The sequence below is a fragment of the Stigmatopora argus genome, chromosome 9, assembly GCF_051989625.1.
Source record: "Stigmatopora argus isolate UIUO_Sarg chromosome 9, RoL_Sarg_1.0, whole genome shotgun sequence".
NCBI lineage: Eukaryota > Metazoa > Chordata > Actinopteri > Syngnathiformes > Syngnathidae > Stigmatopora > Stigmatopora argus.
Window position 1 is genome coordinate 18,299,123 of NC_135395.1, and position 23,863 is coordinate 18,322,985.

The 23,863-nt window shown below is 45.4% G+C and overlaps 3 protein-coding genes across 13 annotated transcripts in view; 1 reads left to right on the top strand and 2 right to left on the bottom strand.

Annotated features, from left to right (window-relative positions):
- The window catches only part of ctbp1l (C-terminal binding protein 1-like), a 23,472-nt gene extending 8,462 nt beyond the window's left edge, over positions 1 to 15,010 (bottom strand). For 2 of the 9 annotated variants that reach the window (XR_013303361.1, XM_077610265.1), the window contains exons 1-10: positions 14,879 to 15,010; positions 13,441 to 13,489; positions 12,861 to 12,995; positions 10,340 to 10,494; positions 10,103 to 10,247; positions 9,811 to 10,017; positions 9,481 to 9,695; positions 9,040 to 9,170; positions 8,845 to 8,972; positions 7,424 to 7,541 (exon numbers count right to left, since the gene is read on the bottom strand). Coding sequence is in view for 8 of the 9 variants with exons in the window: in XM_077610265.1 (XP_077466391.1) it covers positions 7,424 to 7,541; positions 8,845 to 8,972; positions 9,040 to 9,170; positions 9,481 to 9,695; positions 9,811 to 10,017; positions 10,103 to 10,247; positions 10,340 to 10,494; positions 12,861 to 12,921 (1,160 nt within the window). In the remaining variant the exon portion in view is untranslated. Of the gene's footprint in view, positions 1 to 597; positions 626 to 3,415; positions 6,849 to 7,423; positions 7,542 to 8,844; positions 8,973 to 9,039; positions 9,171 to 9,480; positions 9,696 to 9,810; positions 10,018 to 10,102; positions 10,248 to 10,339; positions 10,495 to 11,876; positions 11,951 to 12,860; positions 12,996 to 13,440; positions 13,490 to 14,030; positions 14,175 to 14,212; positions 14,487 to 14,630; positions 14,720 to 14,808 lie in introns of those variants that run through there. The other 7 variants (XM_077610267.1, XM_077610259.1, XM_077610260.1 and 4 more) reach the window with 7 other exon arrangements.
- Positions 15,011 to 15,546: 536 nt separating this feature from the next.
- LOC144082829 (protein FAM53C-like) lies at positions 15,547 to 20,932 on the bottom strand. The gene is made up of 5 exons (XM_077610268.1): positions 20,850 to 20,932; positions 19,128 to 19,328; positions 18,765 to 18,825; positions 18,013 to 18,698; positions 15,547 to 17,501 (listed from the first exon to the last, which is right to left on the bottom strand). Exons 2-5 carry the CDS (start codon positions 19,203 to 19,205, stop codon positions 17,244 to 17,246), a joined length of 1,083 nt encoding a protein of 360 aa, XP_077466394.1. The 5' UTR covers positions 19,206 to 19,328; positions 20,850 to 20,932; the 3' UTR covers positions 15,547 to 17,243.
- A 255-nt stretch (positions 20,933 to 21,187) lies between these two features.
- phykpl (5-phosphohydroxy-L-lysine phospho-lyase) lies at positions 21,188 to 23,825 on the top strand. 3 transcript variants are annotated; one of them, XM_077610257.1, is made up of 12 exons: positions 21,188 to 21,478; positions 21,563 to 21,681; positions 21,786 to 21,945; positions 22,046 to 22,120; positions 22,188 to 22,275; positions 22,337 to 22,438; positions 22,504 to 22,586; positions 22,660 to 22,882; positions 22,952 to 23,106; positions 23,199 to 23,288; positions 23,356 to 23,489; positions 23,567 to 23,825. In XM_077610257.1, the coding sequence occupies exons 1-12, from the start codon at positions 21,420 to 21,422 to the stop codon at positions 23,605 to 23,607; spliced, it is 1,329 nt and encodes a 442-aa protein (XP_077466383.1). In that variant the 5' UTR covers positions 21,188 to 21,419; the 3' UTR covers positions 23,608 to 23,825. The 3 variants fall into 3 exon arrangements, with proteins under 3 accessions (XP_077466383.1, XP_077466384.1, XP_077466382.1); XM_077610258.1 differs by having other exon boundaries at positions 23,199 to 23,287; positions 23,390 to 23,489; XM_077610256.1 differs by having other exon boundaries at positions 23,199 to 23,489.
- The last annotated feature ends 38 nt before the right edge of the window (positions 23,826 to 23,863 follow it).

Below are 23,863 nucleotides of genomic sequence, written 5' to 3' on the forward strand. Positions count from 1 at the left end.
TTCGAGCGCCTTGTTGTTGCAACGTGGAAAAGCTCCATGACGACGTGATTGCGTAGATTTCAGCCTTTTGTACTTTTTTTTTAAGTCAGGGATTTTCCAGGTTCTTCATTAACGATGGAGTGGGGGCCGTACGATCACATAGACTTCACTTTTGATACATTTATGTTCAATAATATTCTCAAATTGTACTTTTTTTTGTACAAGGAAAAAATCCAACAGATTAAAAAGGGCTGGCTGGCTCTAGAGGTGACTGTGTAGATACCTGGATGTCAACACCAATTGGCTGGCATACGTGAACTCCCGTCTGTGAACTTCTTGGCCAATCCTCTTAAAGCCTGCGGACCGTGGTTTGGACACCGCTGTCTTCTTTTCATCTTCGGCTAGACGTTAATAAGCAGCACGCTTCCACGGCAAATCTGAGGTAAACGTCTTAACCTTGGAGGTGCCGAAGCAGAGGATCGCTGAGCCTCGGCAGAGGCCCGCTCGCGTCTCTTTGGACTTTCTAATGACTTCCCTATGGCGTCCACAAGAGCCACGGACGGCTGACGCACCACAGACCATCTGGGCCGGGGCCAAATCCGTGACGGGGGACACCCGGAAACGGTGGCCGGCCTATTGCAGGGCGCTAGGAGACAAAGGACAACCAATCATAGCTGGGGTTCAATTTAGACGCTTCAACCAGCTAGCCCAGCAAGCATGTTTTTGGGATGTAGTAATAATAATAATAATAATAATAATAATAATAATAATCGGACATAGGCCCTGTCGTCATCATCAACAACAAAAGCCTACTTGTCATCACACCCAGAAACTGTGCATGACGAAATTGGTAGTCCTTCTCCATAATGTGCATTTTCTCGGCAAAAGACCTAAATAAGTGATAGTTACGGACTCGTAATTTGGCATTCTGCGAAGCACCCGGAGAAAAGCCACGCAGCGGCCGCTAACCCCAAGAGAGAAAGGACAACTCATCATAGATAGTGTTAGACAATTTAGAGTGTTCAACCGGCTAGCATAACATGCATGTTTTGGGGATGTGGGAGGAAACCAGAGTACCCGGAGAAAAGCCACGCAAGCTGGGAGGGGATGCAAAATCCACGCAGTGAGGAACCATCTGGGAATCAAAGCCAGGACCCCAGAACTGTGCGCTAACCACTCGGCTGATGGACTTGTATTTTATCCAAAACTAAAGAACAAGTAAAGTACAATAAAAGTAAACAATAGGCTTAATATACTTAGAATTGTTCCTCAGTGGCTAATTGAGAAAAACGGAACCCAGTTGAGTATCCGTCTAACATTTGAAAATGTTTAGGAATTGTGGTTTTTGTGTACGCGTGGCTAGTTTTAGGCTTAAGTATGCTCTGGTCTAGTTTTATATCCACGGGCTAAGGGTATAATCTACTCTTTTTTTTCGGAGATACTAAAGTGGGTTGTAAAGTTGATCCCCGGAGAGGAAGGCGGTTGTTTAGAAGGAATATCTGCAAGCCAAATGCAGCAACTAAAAAAAAAATGACATCAGTTTTGGCCATTATTTTATGTAACATCAGTGTTGGAAATGGAATGTTTAAATGAAATATATTCCTGCGCATCATGCCGGGGAGCTTCCATACCGCAACAACTCGTCATGTCGGACTGAAATAAAAATATATATATATATATATTTTTTTTTTAAATGGAAAAAATAAATCTCCCCTTTTTTCACCGTGACGTGCCCACACTTATGGCGGACAACGAGGCTCTTGACGCCAACTTAAAGCAGTCTACGCCCACAAAAATTGCAAAATGGGATTTAAATGTCGTTTTGCCTATTTTTTAAAAACATATTTTACAAATAAGAGTCCAATTCAGCCAGGAAGGAACAAAAACTAACGTGAAAAGACTGGAAGTTTGTGGAAAAGCAACTCATCTAATCGAACCTACAAAATAAGATTATGCTGCTCAGTTTAGTTTAGTTACAGAAAATAAATAAACCTGCAGCATTAAATAAATACAACGCATAAAAGGATTAAATGGAGAAAGATGGTTATGAAAACATTACATTTTGGCTGTTATTGGCAAAAAGAAGGATTAGAGTTAAATATGTATACATTGTAGCAAATGTATGGTATAAATGGATTAATGGTACGTATGGTGGACGGGTGGTTAGCGGATCGGGCTCACAGTTCTGGGATCGGGGGTTTGATCCCGGGTGGTTCCTCACTGTATGAAGTTTGCATGTTCTCCTCGGGCTCGGGTGGGTTTTCTCCAGGTGCTCCGGTTTCCTCCCACGTCCCAAAAACATGCACGCTAAGCTAATTGTATGCTAAATTGTCCTTAGCTGAATTATTGGTTGCAATTGACTGGCCACCGATTCAGGGCTCCAGTCAGCTGGGATAGGCTCCAGCACCCCTTCATGACCCTAGTGAGGATAAGCAGTTCAGAAAAATGAATGCACGATCTTAAAAGTAACCAAGTCATGACTGGAGACCTTTTGGAGGGCAAAAAGAAGCGTTTTATTCTCTTTGAGCCTGTAAAAAAAAGAAAGAAGCAATCTATTTCCTAGTACGGCCTTGGAACTTGGAGAGGGGCCTCACGGGACTGGGTGACTACTTTTAGTCTTGGTACTTTTTTAAAAATGCAGTCCTCCGCTTAAGCGGCGCATGTGGTAGCAATTTCAGGCCCGATAATCCCCGACCCCGCCCGGCTTGTGCCCACGGGTCTAAACAGGAGCCCCCCTTCCCCGGCTAACCTGGCCCCTCGTAAAAGCGCGGTCGTCTTTGGGCGCTGCGGCGCCCGGCCATAAAAGCGCCGAGCGAGCGCGCTAAACAATTTTGTTTACGGTGCCAGCTCTGCAAACTCCCGCGCGTGTCCTAAAGTGGCAAAGTGTAATCAGCACGGCCAAACACCGCCAATCCGTCTCGCCCCAGCAATCAAATGAGCTAAAAATTGTTGGCTTTTTTAGGGGTGCACAGGAAACACTTCAGTGGACACGAACGTTCTCAGATCAAATAAATATAACGCCCAACTCCGTCAATGGCAGCGAACGAGCAACAAAATAAAACGGCAGTGGAAATCAAAACTAAACACATCATTTTTAGAAGATCGAAGATTGAGTTATGAACATTTTTGTGTATTTAAATTTGAAACAAAATATATATAAAGCACAAGGATATTGTCAAAGAAGCATAAAAAAAATGTGTTTTGAACTACACAACAGTTTGAGAAGATTGGAATCTGGAAAAAAAGTTTTTTTAAAGCTACAAAGCAAGAAAGTAAACCAGATGCATGCACAAGAATATTGTCAAAAAAACACAAATGTATGCTTTGTAATAAATCAATTACTGTAATCGGAATCGGGGCGCAGGAGAACCCTAAAAATGCTTGTTTTTTTTGTGCTAAAATGGACTTTGATTCCATTTCACCATGTCAACAAGTGTTTCATTTTTAAGCTTTTATTTAAAATACGGTGTGGAGTTTACCATTGGGAGTTACCATCACAAACATGATTGTTTCTAATAAAAAAAAAAAAGAAAAGTCAACAAAACAAAATAAAGCTTAAGAGCCTAGTTACACAGATCTTTTTTTTTCCATTTTTGTTTTTGTGGTCTGGTGAAAAATCAGCTCACAAATGAGGGTGATAAGAGGACGAAAAAAAAAAAAAAAAGAAAAAGAAAACAAATGACATGTTGTAAAAATACATTTCCCAATCTTAACATCACACAAACGTAAGCACGCGTTCGGTCGTTCGCTCCTTGTTAGATGCTTGCTTACATGTCAGTGCCAAAAGGAAAAAGGGAAAAAGGAGGAAAGTAGGAAAAGAGGAGGAGGAGGAGGAAGGAGGACACAAGTTAGTAGTGGCTTCCACAAACACGCGACTGGGTTCTACATTCGGAGGGAGGACAATTGCTAAAGGATATGTGTGCATTTTAACCCTGAGAGAAAGAGAGAGAGAGAGAGGGAAAGAGGAAAAAAGTGACCAATTTGTTTGTGTTTCTTTGTTTTGTTGGCTAGATGAAATCAGTCCGTGTCCGTCTACTACGCCCCAAGCAAACACCACACCCCAGCCCTTTTTGACCCAAGTAGAAGGAGAAGGTGGTTTGGCATTTTATCACCCAAGTGGGAAACGTCAGGTGGAGCTTCCAGACCACAAACACACAAACTCAGGCACAAACGCACACACAAATACTGTGCTTATGTGGACCAGAGTACAACCCTGCTGGCATGACTTGACAGGTGGGGGAGGGATGAGGGAGGTGGAACTTTTGTTATCTTTAATCCACCAAAAAATGGAATAAATTAAAAAGTTCCAAGCATGTTTCAATGCAGTTGAGGTGATATCGAATTTGTCAAAGGAGAATTAGAGTCACATGTGGGGAAAGGGCCAAAAAGGATGGCTAATGACAACATTATTTGTGCTTTCTAGAGAAAAAGTTTGGATTTTCAGGACAAACATGGCTTGAGATGGAAAAAAAAAGAAAATGCTTTCTAGAAATATTGGTCTTTTTTTTTTTTGACTGAAAACCCGATTTTTTTGTCATTTCATGAACTCGACTTTTCTACCCGAACCTGTTCAAAGACAAGATCAAATAGTATTCTGCCAAGTTTTGACAAATACGACAAAACACTTTTATTAAATAGCAATCTTAACACTCAATAATGCCATTACAACCTTAAGCCTTTTTTTGTGTGTGTGACCCTAATGCACCTTTGTAGAATTCGACCATCTCTGTTTTTTGGGGGGCGGGGTTTATTTTTCCTTTTTGTTTTTTGGCTGGCTCATTTGGACTGGTCACTTTTTGCGGTCAATGGTTTTAAGGCAGTGTGTGGTTCCATGGCGACTTTCTCGGACAGCTACGGCGGGGAAAAGGACATTTGGACGCCTGGGAGGGGCGGCAGCTAAAGGGGGCGGGGCAGTATTCGTTTTCAGTACAACATGTACGACACACACGGCAATTACGCATCCAAAAAAAAAATCCTTATCTACATTAAAACTACCTGGCGTACTTGACAGTGCATGGCTGAAATGAAAAAAATATATATACCATATCATCATCATCAACAGCTAAAATGAAAGAGGACTCATTGACGGAGCTATAGTGGGGGAGGGGCTTATTCTCCTTAAAAATATATACTCGTCACAGGAGCGCGGAGGAGGAGCCTAGCATAAACGTGTCACTGAGTCTGCGACGGCACATTACTGGAAAAGGACCAAAATTAAAAAATAAAATAAAAATAAACAGCACTGGAGTACACTAAGTTGCAAGTCGCCTTCCAACAAATAATCACGCGTGCACAACAAACGGAGCAGCAGGGCGACGACCAAAAGGGACGCAAAAAACAAACAAACAAACAAACACTAAACCGAGCATCTATTCCTAAAGCCAGCGGCGCGCAAAGACCGCCTTCCTCGCCAATCATTGGCCCGTAAGACAGGAAGGACGAAGCGGGGTGAAAAGAGACGGGCCTTGTTTTTTTTTTAAATCCCCGAGCCTGAGTGACCTAGAGAGATCTTTATTTTGCGATGGGGGGGTGGGTTTTTTTATTTTTGTATTATTTTTTTTAGCTCTGGATTTGGTTCCACCGTCGCTGCTACAATATCGCAAGCCTTCTGGTAAAGAACGGTAAGAAGAATCTAGAAAATCTGTACAAAAAATAAAAGGGTATGCGCGGTACATTCAATATCTGTTACTGAGGTACTAGAAAGGTGTTTCCTGGACACACCGGAGCCAAAAGCCGCCGAGAGTTTACTCGTAGGGACCGACTGTTCCTTTGGAAAGAAAACTAAACGCCAACGGCGTCCCCCCCCAACCCGAACGTTTAAAGGAAGGATGCGTGCTGGGTTTGGCCAGGGGGCGCGATAAGGCGGGGGGTTCGGTCGCTTGGGGTGGGTGCGCTTAAACCGGGGGTGGGGGGGGTGGAAATGAGTGGATGAGGGGCGCCCTCTGGTGGCGAGGTCAAGTATTAGCGCCAAGGCTTTTGGGGGGAAGGGGGGCATGGGACAGAAGTTCACGGCCCCGGGGGGGAGGTTCGGGGTCGAGATGAGTTGGTCCAATTGGGTGGATATCAAAGATCAAAGTGGGCAGAAGGCGAGTTTTTATGATCAAAAGTCTGCTTTATGATTAAGTACACGTCAATCATGATGGTCACAGGGAGGGGTTTTGGGGGTGAAGGGGGGGGGGGGCAGATTGGCGGTTTGAGAAAGAAAGGAAAAAAGACAGGAAGTAACAGGAGACGTTTCTGGACAAAAGGGACACTTTCTGTCTAGTCAGTCAGTAGAAGTTGCAACGAACTGGGGGGAGGGAGGGGGAGAGAGAGAGAGTGAGAGAGAGGGAGAGAGACTTGACGTCACAAATGTTTGGTATGTTTTTTTTTTCCTTGGAAAAACATCAACGGCCAAAGTTACCACGGATGGACTTGAACGTTGAGACGGGAGAAAAGCCACGGGGGGGGGAAAAATACCAATCCGATCACTAAATCCTTGAGAACAAAGTTATTGCTGACGTTAGGGTGAGGCTGGTGGGCCGGCTCGGCCAAGTGAGGATGGCGTCGCTCGCTCGCTCGCTCGCGTCGGGTCATCGTGGCCAATGGGGATGAGGGGGAGGGGGCGGGGGGAGGGCGTCGAAATGTGTCTGATGCCGAGAGGACGGTGAGTCCGCGCTGGAATGTGTGTGGGGGGGTGGGGTTATTGGTCGGAGGGGATGTCTCTGTCCGCTTCGGCCTTGGTGGGCTGCCCCGGGGAAGGGGCGTGCGGCGGGTGCGACACGGGCGCTATGCCGTGGGCCAGGTTGGCCGAGACCAGGCTTTCCACCCCGGCGCCGGCTCCCGGGAGACCGCCCGCCGTGGCCACATTGATCAGACCCGGAGGAAATCTGGAACACACATGGAACAGATTCCGTTCAGGAGCCGTTTGGGGACGATCTTTAGCGTCGTCATCCTTCAATTTGCCGAGGCCAACGTTCTCCTTCACTTCCTGCGTGCCGTGGGACATCGGGCGTCGTCTACGCCGTTTTATTTTGCCATTTTTTGGAATGGGTTTTATTATTCCTTAATCTTGGGGATTGATGGATGTCTTGACTTGAGCATTTTTACTGGAGCAGTACGGCGACGCGCCAACCGACGGGTCCAAGGTTTTTAGACATAGCCGCCATTCTTAGGCTTAGGCGCACGGTCTGTTTTTGGTAGAAATTTTCTCTCAAGCGTGCTTTATAGGCCAAAAATATATTAAAATATATAATACATTGATCTCTCGCAAACCAAACAGAGCTGCAGTCACATTTCAGGTCAAAAATGATACGTTTGATATTGAACCCATTTAAAAATGAAACTTTTTTGCCCCATCTTGCAAATGATTTAGGCTCATCTATTCAATGTCGAACCTCGAACGCGAAAATTCCCACCGCGTCCGATCGGGTCTGAACTTTGGATCACTCACTGTGTGACTCACCTGTAGGTTGCTCCGTTAAGTTCGGGGTGAACGGTGGCGGCCTCCATGCTGGGCCACTGAGACGCCGCCATCAGATACTCTTTATTGACACAATTCTTCAGACTGTCCGGTATACGCCCTAAAAAGACAACAATCCCACTTTAGAGGTTGCGTTCGCATCACAAATACTACACGGTGCCACTCGCGCTCAAGTCACTTCATTTTTATCCTATTTATATTATATATCCATCTTTTTATGACTACTTATTTATGTGTGCACTTTAAATCTCATTTTACTTGTATGACAATAAAGGAATTCAATTCCATTTGACGCACTAAGTAGTCTTGAATTGAATGACTGTCATTATACACGTACAATAACATAAGTAGTCATAAAAAGATTTTCATACATTAAAAATTAAGTGAGAAAAAAATTGTGATGAAGTGGTTAACACATTTTTTGTACCTGACTTCATTTATTGTATATTAATGATATTGGCTAACAATCAAAGGCAAACTGTCATTTTCTCTATTCATGTTTCACCTCATTAATTTTTTCCACCTTTGAACCATGATTGAACGGTGCCCAGATTCTTCTCCCTGTCGTGGCGTGTTCATCTATCACGCCCTCCGCGCACCCCGAAGTAAGGGTGTGCTTAAAAAAAATTCCATTGGAAACATCGATCCTAAAATTCCGTATCCACTGGCATTCATTCTGGAATACTTTCAAATGCCATTCTAAATGCAAAGAGCATTAACAGTACTCAGTACTATTTTAGCCAGAAGAAAATGTCTTTGATGGTATCATGATAGGTGCAGCCCAACCCAAGAGTCTTCACCTGCAGCTTAATAGATGTAAATAATCAATATTGTAGGCTGCACCGAAAAGTATCGTTACCAATATCAGATAACTTGACTTCTTAAAACCAAGGTACACGCTACAAGCGGTAAGTAGGTATTCCTCACCATTAAGAAATCTCATTGCCGTTTTGCTATCCATTGACAATAGGCCACAAATATAAAGGCATGGAGTTTTAATTAGCCACGGTTTTGTCTGAAACGCAATCCATTTGAGCGCGGGACGAAGGCGGGGACTCCAACGCTGTCCGAAAAGGTGGTCAAACGCCATTCAAGGGCAAGGTCGTGAGCAGAGATACTGGATTTGTTTTTCCGTTAATGTTGCCGATGGAGTTATGATGACAGACAAATGTTTGCCCTAGGAGGCTACCTTTCATCGACGGGAAGGGAACACCTACCGAAAGGGCGCCTGGGCCGAAAAGGCACAAAACAATCACTCATCATCTTCAAGTTTTAACAAGAAGAAAAACTGGGAAAGATTAGGAACTGGCAGTGCTCCCTTATAATTATTATTATTTTTTTAAATCTATAAATGAGCGATCCTACATCGTTCCCCACCGGTTACGACGGACATCCTCACTTACCGGTAATGGCACGGCGCACTTCCCTCGCCGCCTCTTCCCTCGCCTCCACCGAGGCCTGCTCGCTGTACCAAGATGTGTGTGGGGTACAGATCAAGTTGGGGGCATCTTTTAGGGGGCCGCTTGAAAAACTGCGGAGGGGCGGGAGGACCTTGTTAGCCGGTGTGAGGGTAGCGGGCGAATCTCGGATCTCCTTACCTGAAGGGTTCGCTTTCGTGGACGTCCAAAGCGGCCCCTCGTATCCGGCCCTCCTTCAGGGCCTGGGCCAGGGCTTTCTCGTCCACGAGACCGCCTCTTGACGTGTTCACCAGGAAAGCCCCTTGGCGCATCTGCGTGTTCGTGTTAGCTTTAGTCAACTTATTGTAGAACCCGTGGGAATATTCACAAACTGTTGCAGGGTTTTGTTATTGTCTGCATTTCGTATTTGTGTCTGACTGTCATATTCAACAAACTGAAAGTAGATGAGCGACTACAGCTTTTCTTGTCTATAACGATATGTGCATCATTCAATGGTTTAGTTAAAGCGCCATCGATCAGATCTTGTGAACCAATCAGCTGTCGTAAAGCCGCATTGGTGCCATGTAAACGTACCATATTTTCTCCCATATTGGCCGCATCCCCACATATAAAATGGCCCACCTGTTTGATAGTGAAGTCGTTGATGAGATGGTGGTTGTGCTCGTTGAGGCTGCAGTGCAGGGATACGCAGTCCGAGTGGATGAGCAGATCCTGGAGGGTGGCCATGCGCTGAAGGCCCAGAGAGCGCTCCACGCCGTCGGGCAAATAGGGGTCGTAGAAGATGACGCCGAAGCCGAAGGCCTTGGCCCGCAGGGCCACCGCTTGGCCGACGCGACCTGGAAAGCCGCCATGCTAATGAACGCTAGCTCTTTGGCCCCAAGTCAAACGCTCGGATTGGTTCTATCCAACCGCGTTCGAAGCAAAAACGATCGGGCGCGTGGTGGAACTCACCGAGGCCGATGATTCCCAGCGTCTCTCCTCGAATTCGAGCGGCCCCGCCGGCCACCTCTCGGATCTGCTCCACGCTGGAGGCTCGGGTTCCCTCCCGCAGAGCCTGGTGCATCCAGGTGACCCGCCGGTACAGGTTGAGGATCAAACATAGCGAGGTGTCGGCCGTCTCCTCCACCGAGGACGCGGGGACGTTACAAACGGCGATGCCTAAGCGGACAGAGGGGAGAAAGAAAAATGACAAAAGGGCATAAGAATTCGAGCAAGTCAAAACAGCAAGCGCCGTCCGTGTTACCGAGCTCAGCGGCCGCTTTAACGTCGACGTTGTCAAAGCCGGAGCCGATTCGGACGATGACGCGGAGACCTTTGAACTTCTCCAAGTCGTCTCTGGAGAGGGTGATGGTGTGATAAAGCAGGGCGGCCACGGCCTCGTTCAGAACCTAACGAGAGCAAACGTGGATGGCATTTTAAAGGAGAGCGTTTGGGCAAAAAGACGGTCAACATTTTGTGGTGATTGCTCTTTGTCTCGCACCTTCTCGTGAATTTCTTGCGTGGACTGGGCGTCGCAGAAGGCCACGGTCGCGACATCTTTGAGGATGGGCATTTCGACCGTGCAGTCGCGGCCGTCCAGCAGGGCGACGAGCGGCCGCGGGTGCATCGGCCCGTTCAGGATGGGGGGTCGGATGCCTGAAACGTGGACAGAGCACACCATCGTCAGGAAATACATTTGGACTGATATTTGACCCCTTTTGATGGCTGTCGTAATGCAGGTCTTATACTCGGTGACCTTTGACCGCTCTCTAGTTTTGGCCCTGGTTCAATATCTAACGGACGTTATTAACACGAGTAACGAGTGGAGCTTCTCTTACAGAAGAGTTACAACGATCCCGTTTGACCGGAGTGAAATTAGATGACGTCTATTGCTATGGAGAGCAGCGGGTGAGTTAATACTACCAAAACAAAGATGTAAATACATGTTAAAAACAATCTTTTTCCACCCAGCTCCAATCTTTACAATGAGATTCGATTGGGGACATTACCCCAAAGGCTACGTACAAGAGTTTATTGGGAGTGTGTTGGCTGGGGGAAGGGGGAGTGTAGACATCTGCAGGGTCTTAGAGGGGGGGTTCATAACAGGGTACGAGGCTGACCTATATTCCCCAATAAGGGGGACTTCCTGGTGCGTCATTTTCCACACGTTCCACTCTCGGGACACCTTTCGGTCAAGAGCAACATGCCATTGAAAAACGCTGCACTTCATATATAGCAAAGCGCAGGGCATGATCAGTAATACCACCCCCCCCAAAAAAACGAGCTTTTCCCGACAGCGATGACCATTTTCTTCTCGCTCAGGGGAGGGAGCCCCCTGCACCCCATCTTGTTCCTGCTGCGTGACAGGTGTTTGTGCGCGGGGAGAGTCAGAAGGGGGGGTTTCTGGACTCACTGCTACGTTCACTCGGACAAGAGGGGACGGCGATGGCCCACCCCTACGTCATAGTTAAGTCCAGGTCAAACAAACATTTGCCAACGCCGGTCAACCCGCGTGTTAAAGCGCCGGAGCGAACCGGGCCGAAACGTATCGGCCGCGGGACGAGGAGGCGACGGGGCCGGCTGGCGTAAAGACAAAGACGGAGCTAAAAAAGAAAAAGCGTCTCCACAAAGAAGGCCTTTAGAGCGAGTTGCCGGGGAAATCCGCGAGCGGGCCTACACGCGGTGTAATTTGAGTCAATGACAAAATGCAAGCATGGCCGCCGCACACAATACATTTCATTCAGCGATTCATTCATTCTCCCTCCCTCGCTCGCTCGCTCTCTCGCTCCCTCCCTCCGGCTGCAGTTGGGAGGAAGGCGAGGCGAGGCGAGGGGGGAGGGGCAGCCCGTGATGATAATGCAGCAAGAAACGGCACTCCACCCAGACGTGCGCGCACACGCCGACACGCGGCTATCGGCTGGGGTTCCCCCTCAACGGCCGGCGCCACGCAAAGACGGCGAGCAGACGCCACGGCTCGGCCCTCCCGCCGCCAGTCGGGATTTAGCGACGCGCGCTAGCGAGAAGCGACCGGCGCTAACCTTGCATTGTGAAGTCCGTCAGCCCTTCTTCCTCTCTCGCCCTGGATGGCTTTTCTCTCTCCCTCCTAGCTCGCTCTCAGCTGTCATCCACGCCCAGCCCTCCCCCGCTCCGGCGCCCTCGTCCAATGGCGGGCGCCTGCATTGAGCTCCGGCCAACCAACACTAACCTCATTAGCATAGAGCAGAGGCCCGAAGGCGCTTTGGGGCTCGTTGTCGTTTTTTAAAGAGACAGCTGGCCCGTTTCCCCGCAGCGGCGGCGGCGGCGACCCTTCACCCCGCAAAGCTTTTCCTCCACGGCCGTCCGCCGAGAAGCTCTCGCAATATTCCCTCCATTTTAAGATGGAAATTTGCGTCTCGTCTTCCTGGCTTACCGGCGGGCGTTTGTCAGAAAATTAAAAGTCCTTCCAGAGTTGAACGTTGCCACCCCAACGCTTCCGTTTTGTTTCTTTAAAATATTTAGGAGTTGACTTGCCGAAGGTTTTCTAGTCAAGGGCATGATACATGACTGGTGGTTATCATTAGCATTGCGAGACAGTACTAATAGCATCGCAAAGTCTGAAGATTGCTCAGATGGGTTTTTTTCATGAAATGTTCATTTCCATATAAAGACGAATCGCAGAGTGAACTAGGCAAAAGGTAATATCTGCGTTCCTTCAGTTCCGTCACCACAATATTCTCTCCAAAGTCTAGAGTCCTTCAAATGTTTTTTTAATATTTTTTTTTATCTGAACCAACCAGCTAATTTCTCCACATCTGCTTTGACATGACTAACCGTCGCTGGCTATTATTACATGCAACCAATAACATCCCAAATCATGTTTTGGGCAGTAAACCAAAAGGCTAAAAGCGACGTAAAATTAGCATTTTTTTCTTAAAACTTGAATTCCCAATAGGAAAAACAATGTAATAATGTGTTCTAAGAGTTGTTGTTTTTTTGCTTGTATGCATAGGATTTTTGTTTGTTTGTTTGTTTTTGAAACTCACCCTCACAAATGCGGTCTAGCCTCTGGCGCTTGACTTGTTTGTGTTTATCCATCAGAGCCATAGACTCAGCAGTCTGGATGTGGAACGCAGTAGGACCAATAGAAAAACCTGGTGTAAATCTCCACTCTTTTTGAACTGCAAAAAAAAAAAAAAAACATTGAATGAAAATCCAATTGCAATATCCTTCAGAAAAAAACATATAATATTCAGCCTGAAAGTAATCTTTGCTCTTTCTGGACTTTGGTATTTTGACTAAATTGGAACTTTGAAGTCAAGACAGTCAATTCTGGAAAATGACCAGGAGCAATATTGTTGCCTTTTTCAATCCTCACAGCAGCAAACGTTGCCATTTTGTATTCACGCAAACGGGTTACAAAAAGAGCAGAAATGTAATATTCTTTCACAAAGGAGCTATTCACAAAATCAGAACTAATGAGCTTAATTCTGTTGATTTTTTAAATTATATTTTAGGTAAGAATTGGAATAAGCCAAACTTGTGAAGAGGATTAAATATGATAGACAACATGGTAATGTGAAATCAAGTGTTCTAATTAAGCAATGGGATGTCGAGAGCACTTACATGAAAAGCAATGTCCGTTGTAGACGGTCGCTTGTCAGAGTAGTTGATACTGTAAACAAAGAACAAGGACATGAACTTTAATTTGACACGTAGTTTTTCACCCAGCTAATGTTATGGCAAGTTCAGAGTTATTAAAACACCTCTCGGGTCGCTTTCTGACCTGTCAAGACGGCTCAAACTTTCCGTCACTTCCTAGCTAATTTCATGAGCTAAATACCAAGTTCGCGAGTTTAAAAAAATGCACAAATTAGCTCCTTACCACCGTTTTTTGTCAAGGATATTTGAGTGCCCAATTACACCAAACCACATTACAACCATCTGAAAAGTCACTCTGACTTCTGATCACTAGTTTGCAAAAGTTTTTTGGGGGGGCTTTTGCTTTAGACAATGACACTACGCAGTATTTTTGAGTAAATTTTAAAAGATGTCTCATTTCTCTCTAGCAGGCTTCATCCATTAATGCAACAAAGCTTAGTGAAGTAGTGTGGACAGGACAAAACGAAACGAAATCATCTAAACGAATGAAATACATTGTTAAACTCATTCCTATCCGTTTCGGCGAGAGGGACGATTTCATAAATAATACCCACCAGACAATATCGATGCCTATTGTCCTTTCGATGGCACGAATACACACTTTACAAGGATAGTGTGTTGTAGTTGCTAAGTGTGCGCACTTACGCGCTAGCTTAGCTTAAAGCCGCGCAAAAGCCGCAGCATATTTGCAACTTTTTCCCAAAAGTTTGCGTTCAAAACGTTGACATTTACTAACCGAAAGCTCGATCATGTTTAAAGTTGCAAGACGCCGCGATGACTAAATTCCGTCGTTAGCAGCAGACACCGTTACCCAATTATCATTAGCCTAAAATGCTAACTACATGTCGCTAAACTGCAACAACACAATGAATGTCGGGTATTATTTTCTCACGTTGCACGTGTTTCTTAGTCACCTGGCTGTAGTTATTTAATGAGAATGGATTGTACATGTGTGCGGGGGGAAATACATCTGCTAACTAGCGACGCAGCATAACGGGCTAGCTAGCCCGCATCCAAACACAACCATTTCACGTTCTAAATCAATGAATCTCTGAACGGGACATGCCCGATCACACCGACCCCCGATGCGTGTGGCGTGCGAGCTTCCGTGGCTGCGAACGGGGGTCGAAAAATGACGATGGAAAGCGACTTACATAACTACATACGTGATCCCCGATGCTAATGCTAGTTAGCTTGCTATCGCCGTGTGGGGAAGATGCGAGAGGAGGGAGCCCATTTCGCTCGATTTGTTATCAGCGAGCGTCGCCCCGGCGGGGGGTGAAACAAACTCAAAAGCAACAATTCTTAAAGACATAAACGAGCATCACCCACGTGACGGAACTCGAGTAGCACTACGGCGAAGGATCGCGTTGGAAGGGTGGGGAAAATGCCAGTTGTTTACCCAGAGTCAACTCTTTGGAGAGTACTGAAAGAGTGTGCGTGCGTCGGCGGTTCCCTCTGTCCCGGTCGCCATGAAATTGCACAAAAGAGGAAGTGCTACGTTAGCTGGGGGCAGGCGGTGGTCTGGAAGGAGAGGAGAGGAGCGCCCTCACCTTTCACGGCGGAACCATCAGTTATTAGTACTTACTACACTAGTAGTAGTAGTACTTTCAACGGGTTCTTTGCTGACCTTTTGACCCAACGTCAGCTACAGTGCATATAACGGGGAAATTCAAATTGACATGTGGGTGGGCAAAGAAGTATTAGACACATTTAATCAATTTTATCAAACGCCTCTATTAAATTAGAAAAACTTTTTTTTAAATTGGACGTCCATTGCCGTCAATGGCATAAAAAGAGTGTTCAGTCAGTCAATCTTCATTGTCAGGCCTCCCCATTCAAATAGTGATTAACTTAAATCCATCCAAAAATATTGCCTATACAAGTGTTTTTTATTACACTTTAATAATGAATTGATTGTGAAGAAAGTTGATTGCATTAACGGGGAAATTCAAATATTGCCTTTACAAGTGTTTTTTGTTTTTTATTACACTTTGATAATGAATTGATTGTGAAGAAAGTCGATTGCATTAAACTCTTCGTTATGCTCATGGATCTACATAGCAGACACATTGTCTAACAAATTTTATTGGTCGATAAATTGTGCAATAGATTCATATTTCCACCTGAAAACGTATGCAAAATCATTCATCTCGGAAAGGCCGTCAAAAATCATCGCTCTCATTCGCTGGCGTCACACTTCCAATCCGTCCCGTCCACTCAACAATCCAGGACATTTTGCCACGCTATTTCTAATGGAAATGATGCAGCATTATTCTTTTTTTTTTCTCCTGAATGCCTGACTCAGAAGATTATTTTGACATTACTAGAGCTGTGCATGTCAAGTTTAAGGCATGGGTCAGTGTCTTCTGCATTGCCATCAAGTGAAGCAACTTAAAAGCCATCGCATACATTCAAGATATAAATTCATTTGAACATTGGGAGCGAGGGATCATACCTGGATGGACTGAAAAGGTCCTCCAGGCTTGTCAAATTGCTAAGTAAAACTTGAGGGAGACTCTGAACAACTTATGGGAACAAATCCCTATAAGAATAACTCTAAACAGCATGAATAAATGATTTAAACATACCCTAAAAAAACTATGGGTGTGTAAAAAAATTACATTTCTAGTTCATTTTGGAATGTATCACTTGGGGTCCATTTTTACAATTTTTACATTTTGCAAGTATTCCATTTTCCGGCAACGGCTAACACGGTCACAAACCAACTTGATTGTCACAATGACATTTCAGTCTTCGCAAAGGTCAAGGTTTATTTTTGAAAATTGTTCCAGGCTAAAGTTATTTAGTAAGCGGCCACGACCATTCAAGTTTGGCTAACGGTCCACGTGTTATCCTCACTGTGGTCGGGGAATGAAGTGGAGCCACGGCAGCTAACGCTATCCAAGACAAATGAGCGCCTTGTGAAAGACAATGAATACTGAAAACGGGTCTATGTGAGGCAAAACGCCTCTCATTTTGGTATTTAAATTGGCGGCTGCAGGATGTAACTCGGTGGGGAATGCCGCTTCTAATCTGCTTTTTGTTCGGCATCCTTCACAAAACATGGCATTCTATTTTTTTTCCAATTTTCGGTGACTGAACAATTGTTGGATTTTTTTTTTTTAGGCTATCTTCATCTTGCCTATTCAAACCTATACTCCATCTTGCTAGTTACTTCAAGTCTGTTTATTCTCAGATTGATTTTCTTTTTAAATGTCCAACTTAAAATGTAACTTATGATCTTTTTGTTATTATTTTATGCCTCACATACTAGATTTCTCATCATAAACAAATAAAGCACAAATGATATGAAAATCTGCACTCAATTTTTCACTAATTTGAGCCTACATAACTTTATAGGTGACCAAAATGAATCACTGTTTTTTTAAGTGATAATTCACTTCCTAGTCAAAATGAGTCAGTTTTTCCAAATCTAAATTCCAAACGTGACTGAATAGTTGCAAAAAAAAAAATGCACTAAGTTCAGGGAAAAATGATCAAGACTATTACGACAATTTCCTGGAGCAGCCCTACTCAAAATAAGATATCGCTTGTGTGCAGAAAGCCACTTTGGAGTGCTGAGAAGCGAGGGAAACCCTACAATCAACTTTTTTTTTTGACAGTAACTAGCTTAACGGTGTTTTTTTTTATTTATTTCTAGCTGCAAACTGCTTTTATGCGGAATATAGACGCAAGCCTGAGCCGGTGAGCGAGTACAAGTGTGCTTAATAGGGCGAAGGAAGAAAGCCGCTTTCCTTCTCTCCTCAGTTTTCTTCAATGAGATTCAAGTCCAGTTCTGTGCAGTCCCTTTCAAAAAGCAAATGGGCCTCGGGGATGACCGTTCTTTTCATTTTATCGTCCTCCTCCTCATCATCATCCTCCTCCTCTTCTTCACTTTCGCCCAGCGGCCGGACGCCGACTCGGCCCAGGAACTCCACGGGAGACGGCCAGACCTTCTGCTCTTTTTGGGACCGCGCCGTAGTCCCGCAGCCACCCAAAAAAAGGCCATCGCCGTTGCCAATCTGTTGTGGAGAAAGAAGCAACATTGCAATGGAGTTGGCAGTGAACTACAGTCCATCTTTTATTGCATCTCCTCGAAAATTAAACAGGCTTGAGTTCAAATTTAACCCATGTTTGCTTTAAAAATTAAACATTTAAATTATGCTCTATAAGCACCTTAGCAGAATTTGAAGAGAAAGTGAAGGTTTATTTTTTATTTTTTTTAATGTATAACCTTTATGGCCACAAGTTTATATATATATTTAAAAAAATATTGACAGAATTACTCTCAACATCAACTAGATTTTTTAAAATATTTTTTTATATATACCCTTTATGGCCAGAGGTTTATATATATTTAAAATAAATATTGACAGAATTACTCTCATCAACTAGATTTTTTTAAATATTTTTTTATATATACCCTTTATGGCCAGAGGTTTATATATATATATTTAAAAAAATATTGACAGAATTACTCAACATCAACTAGGAGATTTATTTTTTACTTTTTAGAAAAATGCTCCAACTAACTTGAGTCATCTTGCTGAAGTTGAGGCGCGGCCTCGGACCAGGAAGCACATCTGGGACCAGGCGCCTTTTCAAACGAGGTCTCCTCGTGTCGCAGGGCTGCGAGCGGCACCGCGGCGCCGCTCCACGTCGGTCGCGCCGCAATGACGACGACGCCCTGCGGGCCAAAGTGGGCGAGAGAGACGACGCCGGGCACTCCGTTCCACGACGGCCGCGCGTCAGAGGCCGAGGATGCTGGGAAAGCGCCGACGTGGTCACCACTTGGAAAGGCGACAGCGAGTAGTAGCGTCGGCGTAGCGCCGCCTGACCGACGAGGGCGGTCGGCGACGAAGAGCGGGCCGTTTTCGGCGAGTCGCCCGGCGGCAGGTTAGCAGATAGCGCCAAGCTAACGAAAGTAGGACTGGAGGACGCCTTGTAGAAGATCCTGGGGGCGCCCGACGGGGATCTTCCCGCACTGTGGTTGTCACGCTTTACCGGGGTCCAAACTTTGGAGGCGGTGGGGTGCCAGGTGGAGCGGCAGCGAGACAGGTCCTCCGGAACGGATGGGGAGGGACAGTGGCGTTTGGTCGGAGGGGAGCCCCGCGACGGAATGGAAGCGTCGGTTCCGCGCGGGGCTTTCGCCAGCAGGTATGGCGACGGGGAAGGCGGGGATTTGCCTTGGAGTAAGGGCCGCCGAACAACGCCACTTTCTGAAAACATTGAGAATGTCAATTGGTCTGTCACGCCTCAAACGCGCATCTTTCTGGTCAACTCGCCTTGTGTCGATTTACACGCGCTCCAGGAGATGGTGGGGCTGGAGCCTAAAGCGGGTAGCGTCTGGAAAACAAGGAGACAAATTCAAAAAGGGACTCCAAAAGCAGAAGGTCATTTTTCCACGCAGTAAAAATAACTTTTGTTACTGATCAAATATGACTATGTTCTCATCCTTTTAAAAAAATGTCATGATAACACTACTTCTGTACTTCAGATTCTGTTTTTATGCCCAAGAGAATCTTGTTATTTGTTTTGTTTTTCACCAGTTACCAACCTACAGGTCTCAAGATATAGCGTGCAATTTCTTGGGACCAAAAAAAAAAAACACCATGTTACTTGTGTTAACTCCTGAAACAAATACGTACCACCTTCCCATTGAAAGCCTTGCTATAAGGTTCTTCCAAACTTTGCTTTCGAAGCTGCTCCGTGATAAGTGTCACCATAATGGTAGCGCTGATCCGGCCGGGAACGGACACGCAAAGACGTATTGTCAGACACCTGGCATGATTTATGCCGTGTCCGATCAACACCTCATTTGATGAGACTGGTCACCATCTTCCCTCGACCTAAAGATGGACAAGAAGAAAAGAAATCACTATGTGTTGAAAAGTATATTTGAACATACTGATTTTTCTCAAAACTTTCTCTACAACACACACAAAGTCCAGAAAAAAAATGAGTGGCTGTACACAAGTGTCTAATTCAGTGGTGAAAGCCCCAGGAGGAGCAGAAGTTCACGTTCACAAAAGCAGAGAGCACACATGGACACGAGGAGACCCAGAACAAAGAAACACTTCACATTCCATCATGGTCACTTAGTAAGTGAGCATTGCAATCCCTCGTTACTTCCACGCACGCACACACACACACATGCCACAGTCACGGCAAAGAACATGCAGAGCCAGTCTCGGTGTGGAAAGCATTAGGACCAAAACGTGGGAGTCCATGTTAGTCGATGCGGGTTGGCCTCAACAGATAACGGCAGTTGTGACTTGTGAAGAAAACAGAAGGGGGAGGGCGAGGTTAAAAGAAAAGGGAGAATGGGGGAAGTGTGGAGTCAATTCAATGGCGATTGGCCTTGGAAGTATGTCGTGGAATCTTTACACCAGGCGGAAGGATTGATGACGAGAAGCAGCAACGACAGGGAAAATGCTAAATACTCGGATGGAGCTAAAAACAGACCAGTGTTTATAGAGCAAAGCATGTTTAACTATGTTGCAATACATGACAATAACTATAAGATTGCATTCAGAGGGGCATCATCGAATAAGACCATGATTTATAAAAAGGTTGAATCACAAACCAACTAATATTATGGACTGTTGTGTATGCGATATGAGATGATTTGATCCGCTTTATTTCTTATAGAAAGTTCACAAAATCCAGGTTCAAACTGTTGACAATCTACAAGTAGTAGAATATGGTCTAGTAATGCACTACTTGGCTTTGGCTAAAGGATGTGGCCTGGAAGGCCTTCCTCCAGAGGCCAAACATGTCAGAAAATATGAGCATAGACACTTCGAAATGCACGATGAGAGTATTCGACCAGCTTTTATTCCTCAATCGAAGCACACTTTTCAAACATACTACGACGACACACCACGCATATACACACAATCGATTAACCATGCGACTGACAACTAATAGTTAGTCTCATTTAGACCACTTTGCGTAGTTTTCCGCACCCAAAACATGTGTCCCTCAAGAACGATTGCACATTCGATCAGTCCACCTTAAACGTCAACTCCAAAGCAACTCTTCACCACAATCAAAACACGATTTATTTAGTTTATTGAAAAGCATTCGCACGGCTTTGGTGAGCAAAGTTAGCTCGACAGCACGATGCAGCTCGTGCAACACAAGTTAGCAGTCGACTGATAGCCATCTTATAGAATAACAAGTCCCCAATATTAACAGTATTCATCTCATTTTATGTCAAATGGTAGACTGACATTGTGCACGAATGCTTCTGTTGGTCTTAAAACATCACGATGTCACAGAATAAGCACGTTTGTGCAGATATGGTCGCGTTAGCTAGCTTTACGCAGCTTATATGCATGCTAGCTACAGCTGTCCTGATGTATTACCTTCGTTCGGCGTTTCCTTAGCAACCGAAGCTGCGCGGCCGCACACACACACATAGCGTGAACCGGATGAACAGGGCTAGGAGGAGGATTTATATAGCATTTGGACGATACCATTACGGGGGGGTAATACCGTGCCTCAAAAGAACTTTTAGAAGACACCGCAAGCACTATTAGGCTAGTGGATTTTTTTGAAAGAAAATATATTATATATTTAGGATTTTTTTAACGAAAATATATTATATTCATTGATTTTAACTCGCATCTCAAGTGTAAATATTTACTGTACTCTATTTTAGACTCTTCCACTAAAGGCAACTGTCGAAAACCGAGGCGGAAATGACATTACACATCGGGCAGATGGAATACATATAAGAAATATTTCAACAAATGACCCAATAAAAGCTATGCAGGGCCATGTAATCTTCCTGAATCTGTATTAAGATACAATAATAACACCCATTTATAATCCAAGACGACTATCTCGTGCCTACTATTGACACATGCGCAGTGATCTTAAGACGTGGACAGATAGAACCGATCAAGTTTCTGCATACAACTAAACAAAAGAAGATGGCTTCAGAACCACTGAGAAAAGAGGAAACATTTACCATGAGGAGGCGATTAATTGGGTAACATAACATGTCATGTCAAACGCCTGTACTTATATGGTTCAACTTCCCATAGTTCAACTGGGTTCATGTTCGATTTTACAGGCACTCGTGCAGACTTTTTTATTCAGACGATCCCGTCAAAATCGTAAGGGCAAGAGGACAATATCTTTATGATGAGAACGGGCAGCGCTACCTGGACTGCATTAGTAATGTTCATCACGGTAAAATGCTGTTTGTTTACTATGCGTGGCATAGTTCAATCATTAAAAACACGCCTCTTTAGTACCCCCTACTGGTAATAACGGCTCTTGTATTTGTATTTCAGTGGGCCACTGCCATCCCAGTGTTACAAAAGCGGCAGCAGACCAAATGGACCTTCTGAACACCAACACCAGATTCCTGCACGACAATATAGTGTTATACGCCGATCGCTTGGCTGCCACCTTGCCCGAAAGACTGTCTGTCTTCTATTTTGTCAACTCCGGGTGCGTATGAACAGGTTCACGTATTCAAGAGTGAGTTTTTAGACTAAAGTGCAACTGATCTTGTTGACATGCGTTTTGACATGTTCTTCTGTTCTGACAGATCCGAGGCCAACGATCTCGCCCTACGTTTGGCTCATCAGTACACTCAACATGAAGACGTCATCGTGCTCGACCAGTGAGGATTCCACTCTAACAATACTCGCTCCGCGACCCATCGGCGCAAAATGTCCATCTCTTTGCAGCGCGTACCACGGTCACCTGATGTCCCTCATCGACATCAGCCCTTACAAGTTCCGGAAATTGACAGGACAAAAAGAATGGGTTCACGTGGTACGTAACGGGCGCGCCACCGTATCAAACACGATGGCGTTGACGACTAGTTTTCCATCAGGCGCCTTTACCGGACACCTACCGGGGCGAGTACAAAGAGGACGACGCGTACGCAGACGCGGTCAAGGACTTGATCGAGGAGGCGCACGCCAAAGGTCGCAAGGTGACGTACGCCAACCGGTTTGGTCTTTTTTACAGCCCGCTAACAGCGAAATCCACCCGCCTCAGATTTCGGCCTTTTTTGCCGAATCAATGCCGAGCGTGGGAGGACAAATTATCCTGCCGCGGGGATACTCGGCCAAAGTCGCCGAGTAAGTCGCCTCGCGCACGTACGTGAATTTGCGGTACGTGTTTCTCACGGTTGGGGGCGGGGGCTTTTGGCAGGTACGTGCGCGCCGCCGGTGGGGTCTTCGTGGCGGACGAAGTGCAGACGGGCTTCGGACGCGTGGGAAGCCATTACTGGGCTTTTCAGATGCAAGAGGATTTTTGCCCTGATATTGTGACCATGGGAAAGCCAATGGGGAACGGGCACCCCGTGGCGTGCGTGGCGACCACGGCGGAGATTGCTCGGGCTTTCACCGCCAACGGAGTGGAGTACTTTAATACGGTACAAAAGTGGTTGTTGTAAAGGTCATTTTCTGGTTGTAACAAAAATTCAGTTCTTGGTTTTTGACAGTTTGGGGGGAACCCCGTTTCGTGCGCAATTGGACTGGCCGTCTTGGATGTGATAGAGAAAGAAGACCTGAGAGAAAATGCAAAAATAGTGGGCAAACGTCTCAAAGATTTGTTCTCAGAGCTGAAGAGTCGGCATGAACTTATCGGAGACGTTAGGTACATTAATCTCACCATTATGGAGAAAATAGGTTTAATGACGCACGTACTTGGCAAAATTGATCCCTTTATTTTATGGCTGTCATTTTTAGAGGCGCTGGACTTTTTGTGGGAATTGAGCTGGTGGAAGACAGAGAACTGAAGACACCCGCCACTAAAGCAGCAGCGCATATCGTGAAAAGGTACGACGAGATAGCAAAAAACAAAGCACCTGCCGCTGCCGATTTCCTTCTCGAGCTTCTCGATCAGGCTCAAAGTGGAAGACCGAATCTGCGTCAGTACGGACGGACCCTGGGAAAGCGTCTTAAAGTTCAAACCGCCCATGTGCTTCACCACGGAAGACGCCGAGCTGGTGGCCAAGTGCATCGACCGCATCCTCACAGGTTGGACCGCACCGAGGACACGGTAGCGCACCGCAATTTAACTAGCAATTAAGAGTCCGTACCTTGCCGTTTCCCAGAAATGGAGGCTGACGGGAGGCTCGGAAAGGAAGACATCTAGGTTTGTTTCTCCTGTAGAAAATGTTTTAATTTGATCAAACATGGTCAGATGGTCACATTCATTACGGTCAGAGGTAGTGAGCTTATCATCTGGCAGACATAGCTTGCAAGCTCAAGTACTTAAAAACACATTGCCTTTGTCTGATGCCAACGATTTCCAAATCGGAGGCAGCCAAATGCAAATACATTGTTAAAAAATAAAACATTCATTTTGCACGATTGGATTTCAGAGTCCCTTTCCCAGAGACGGTCAGTTC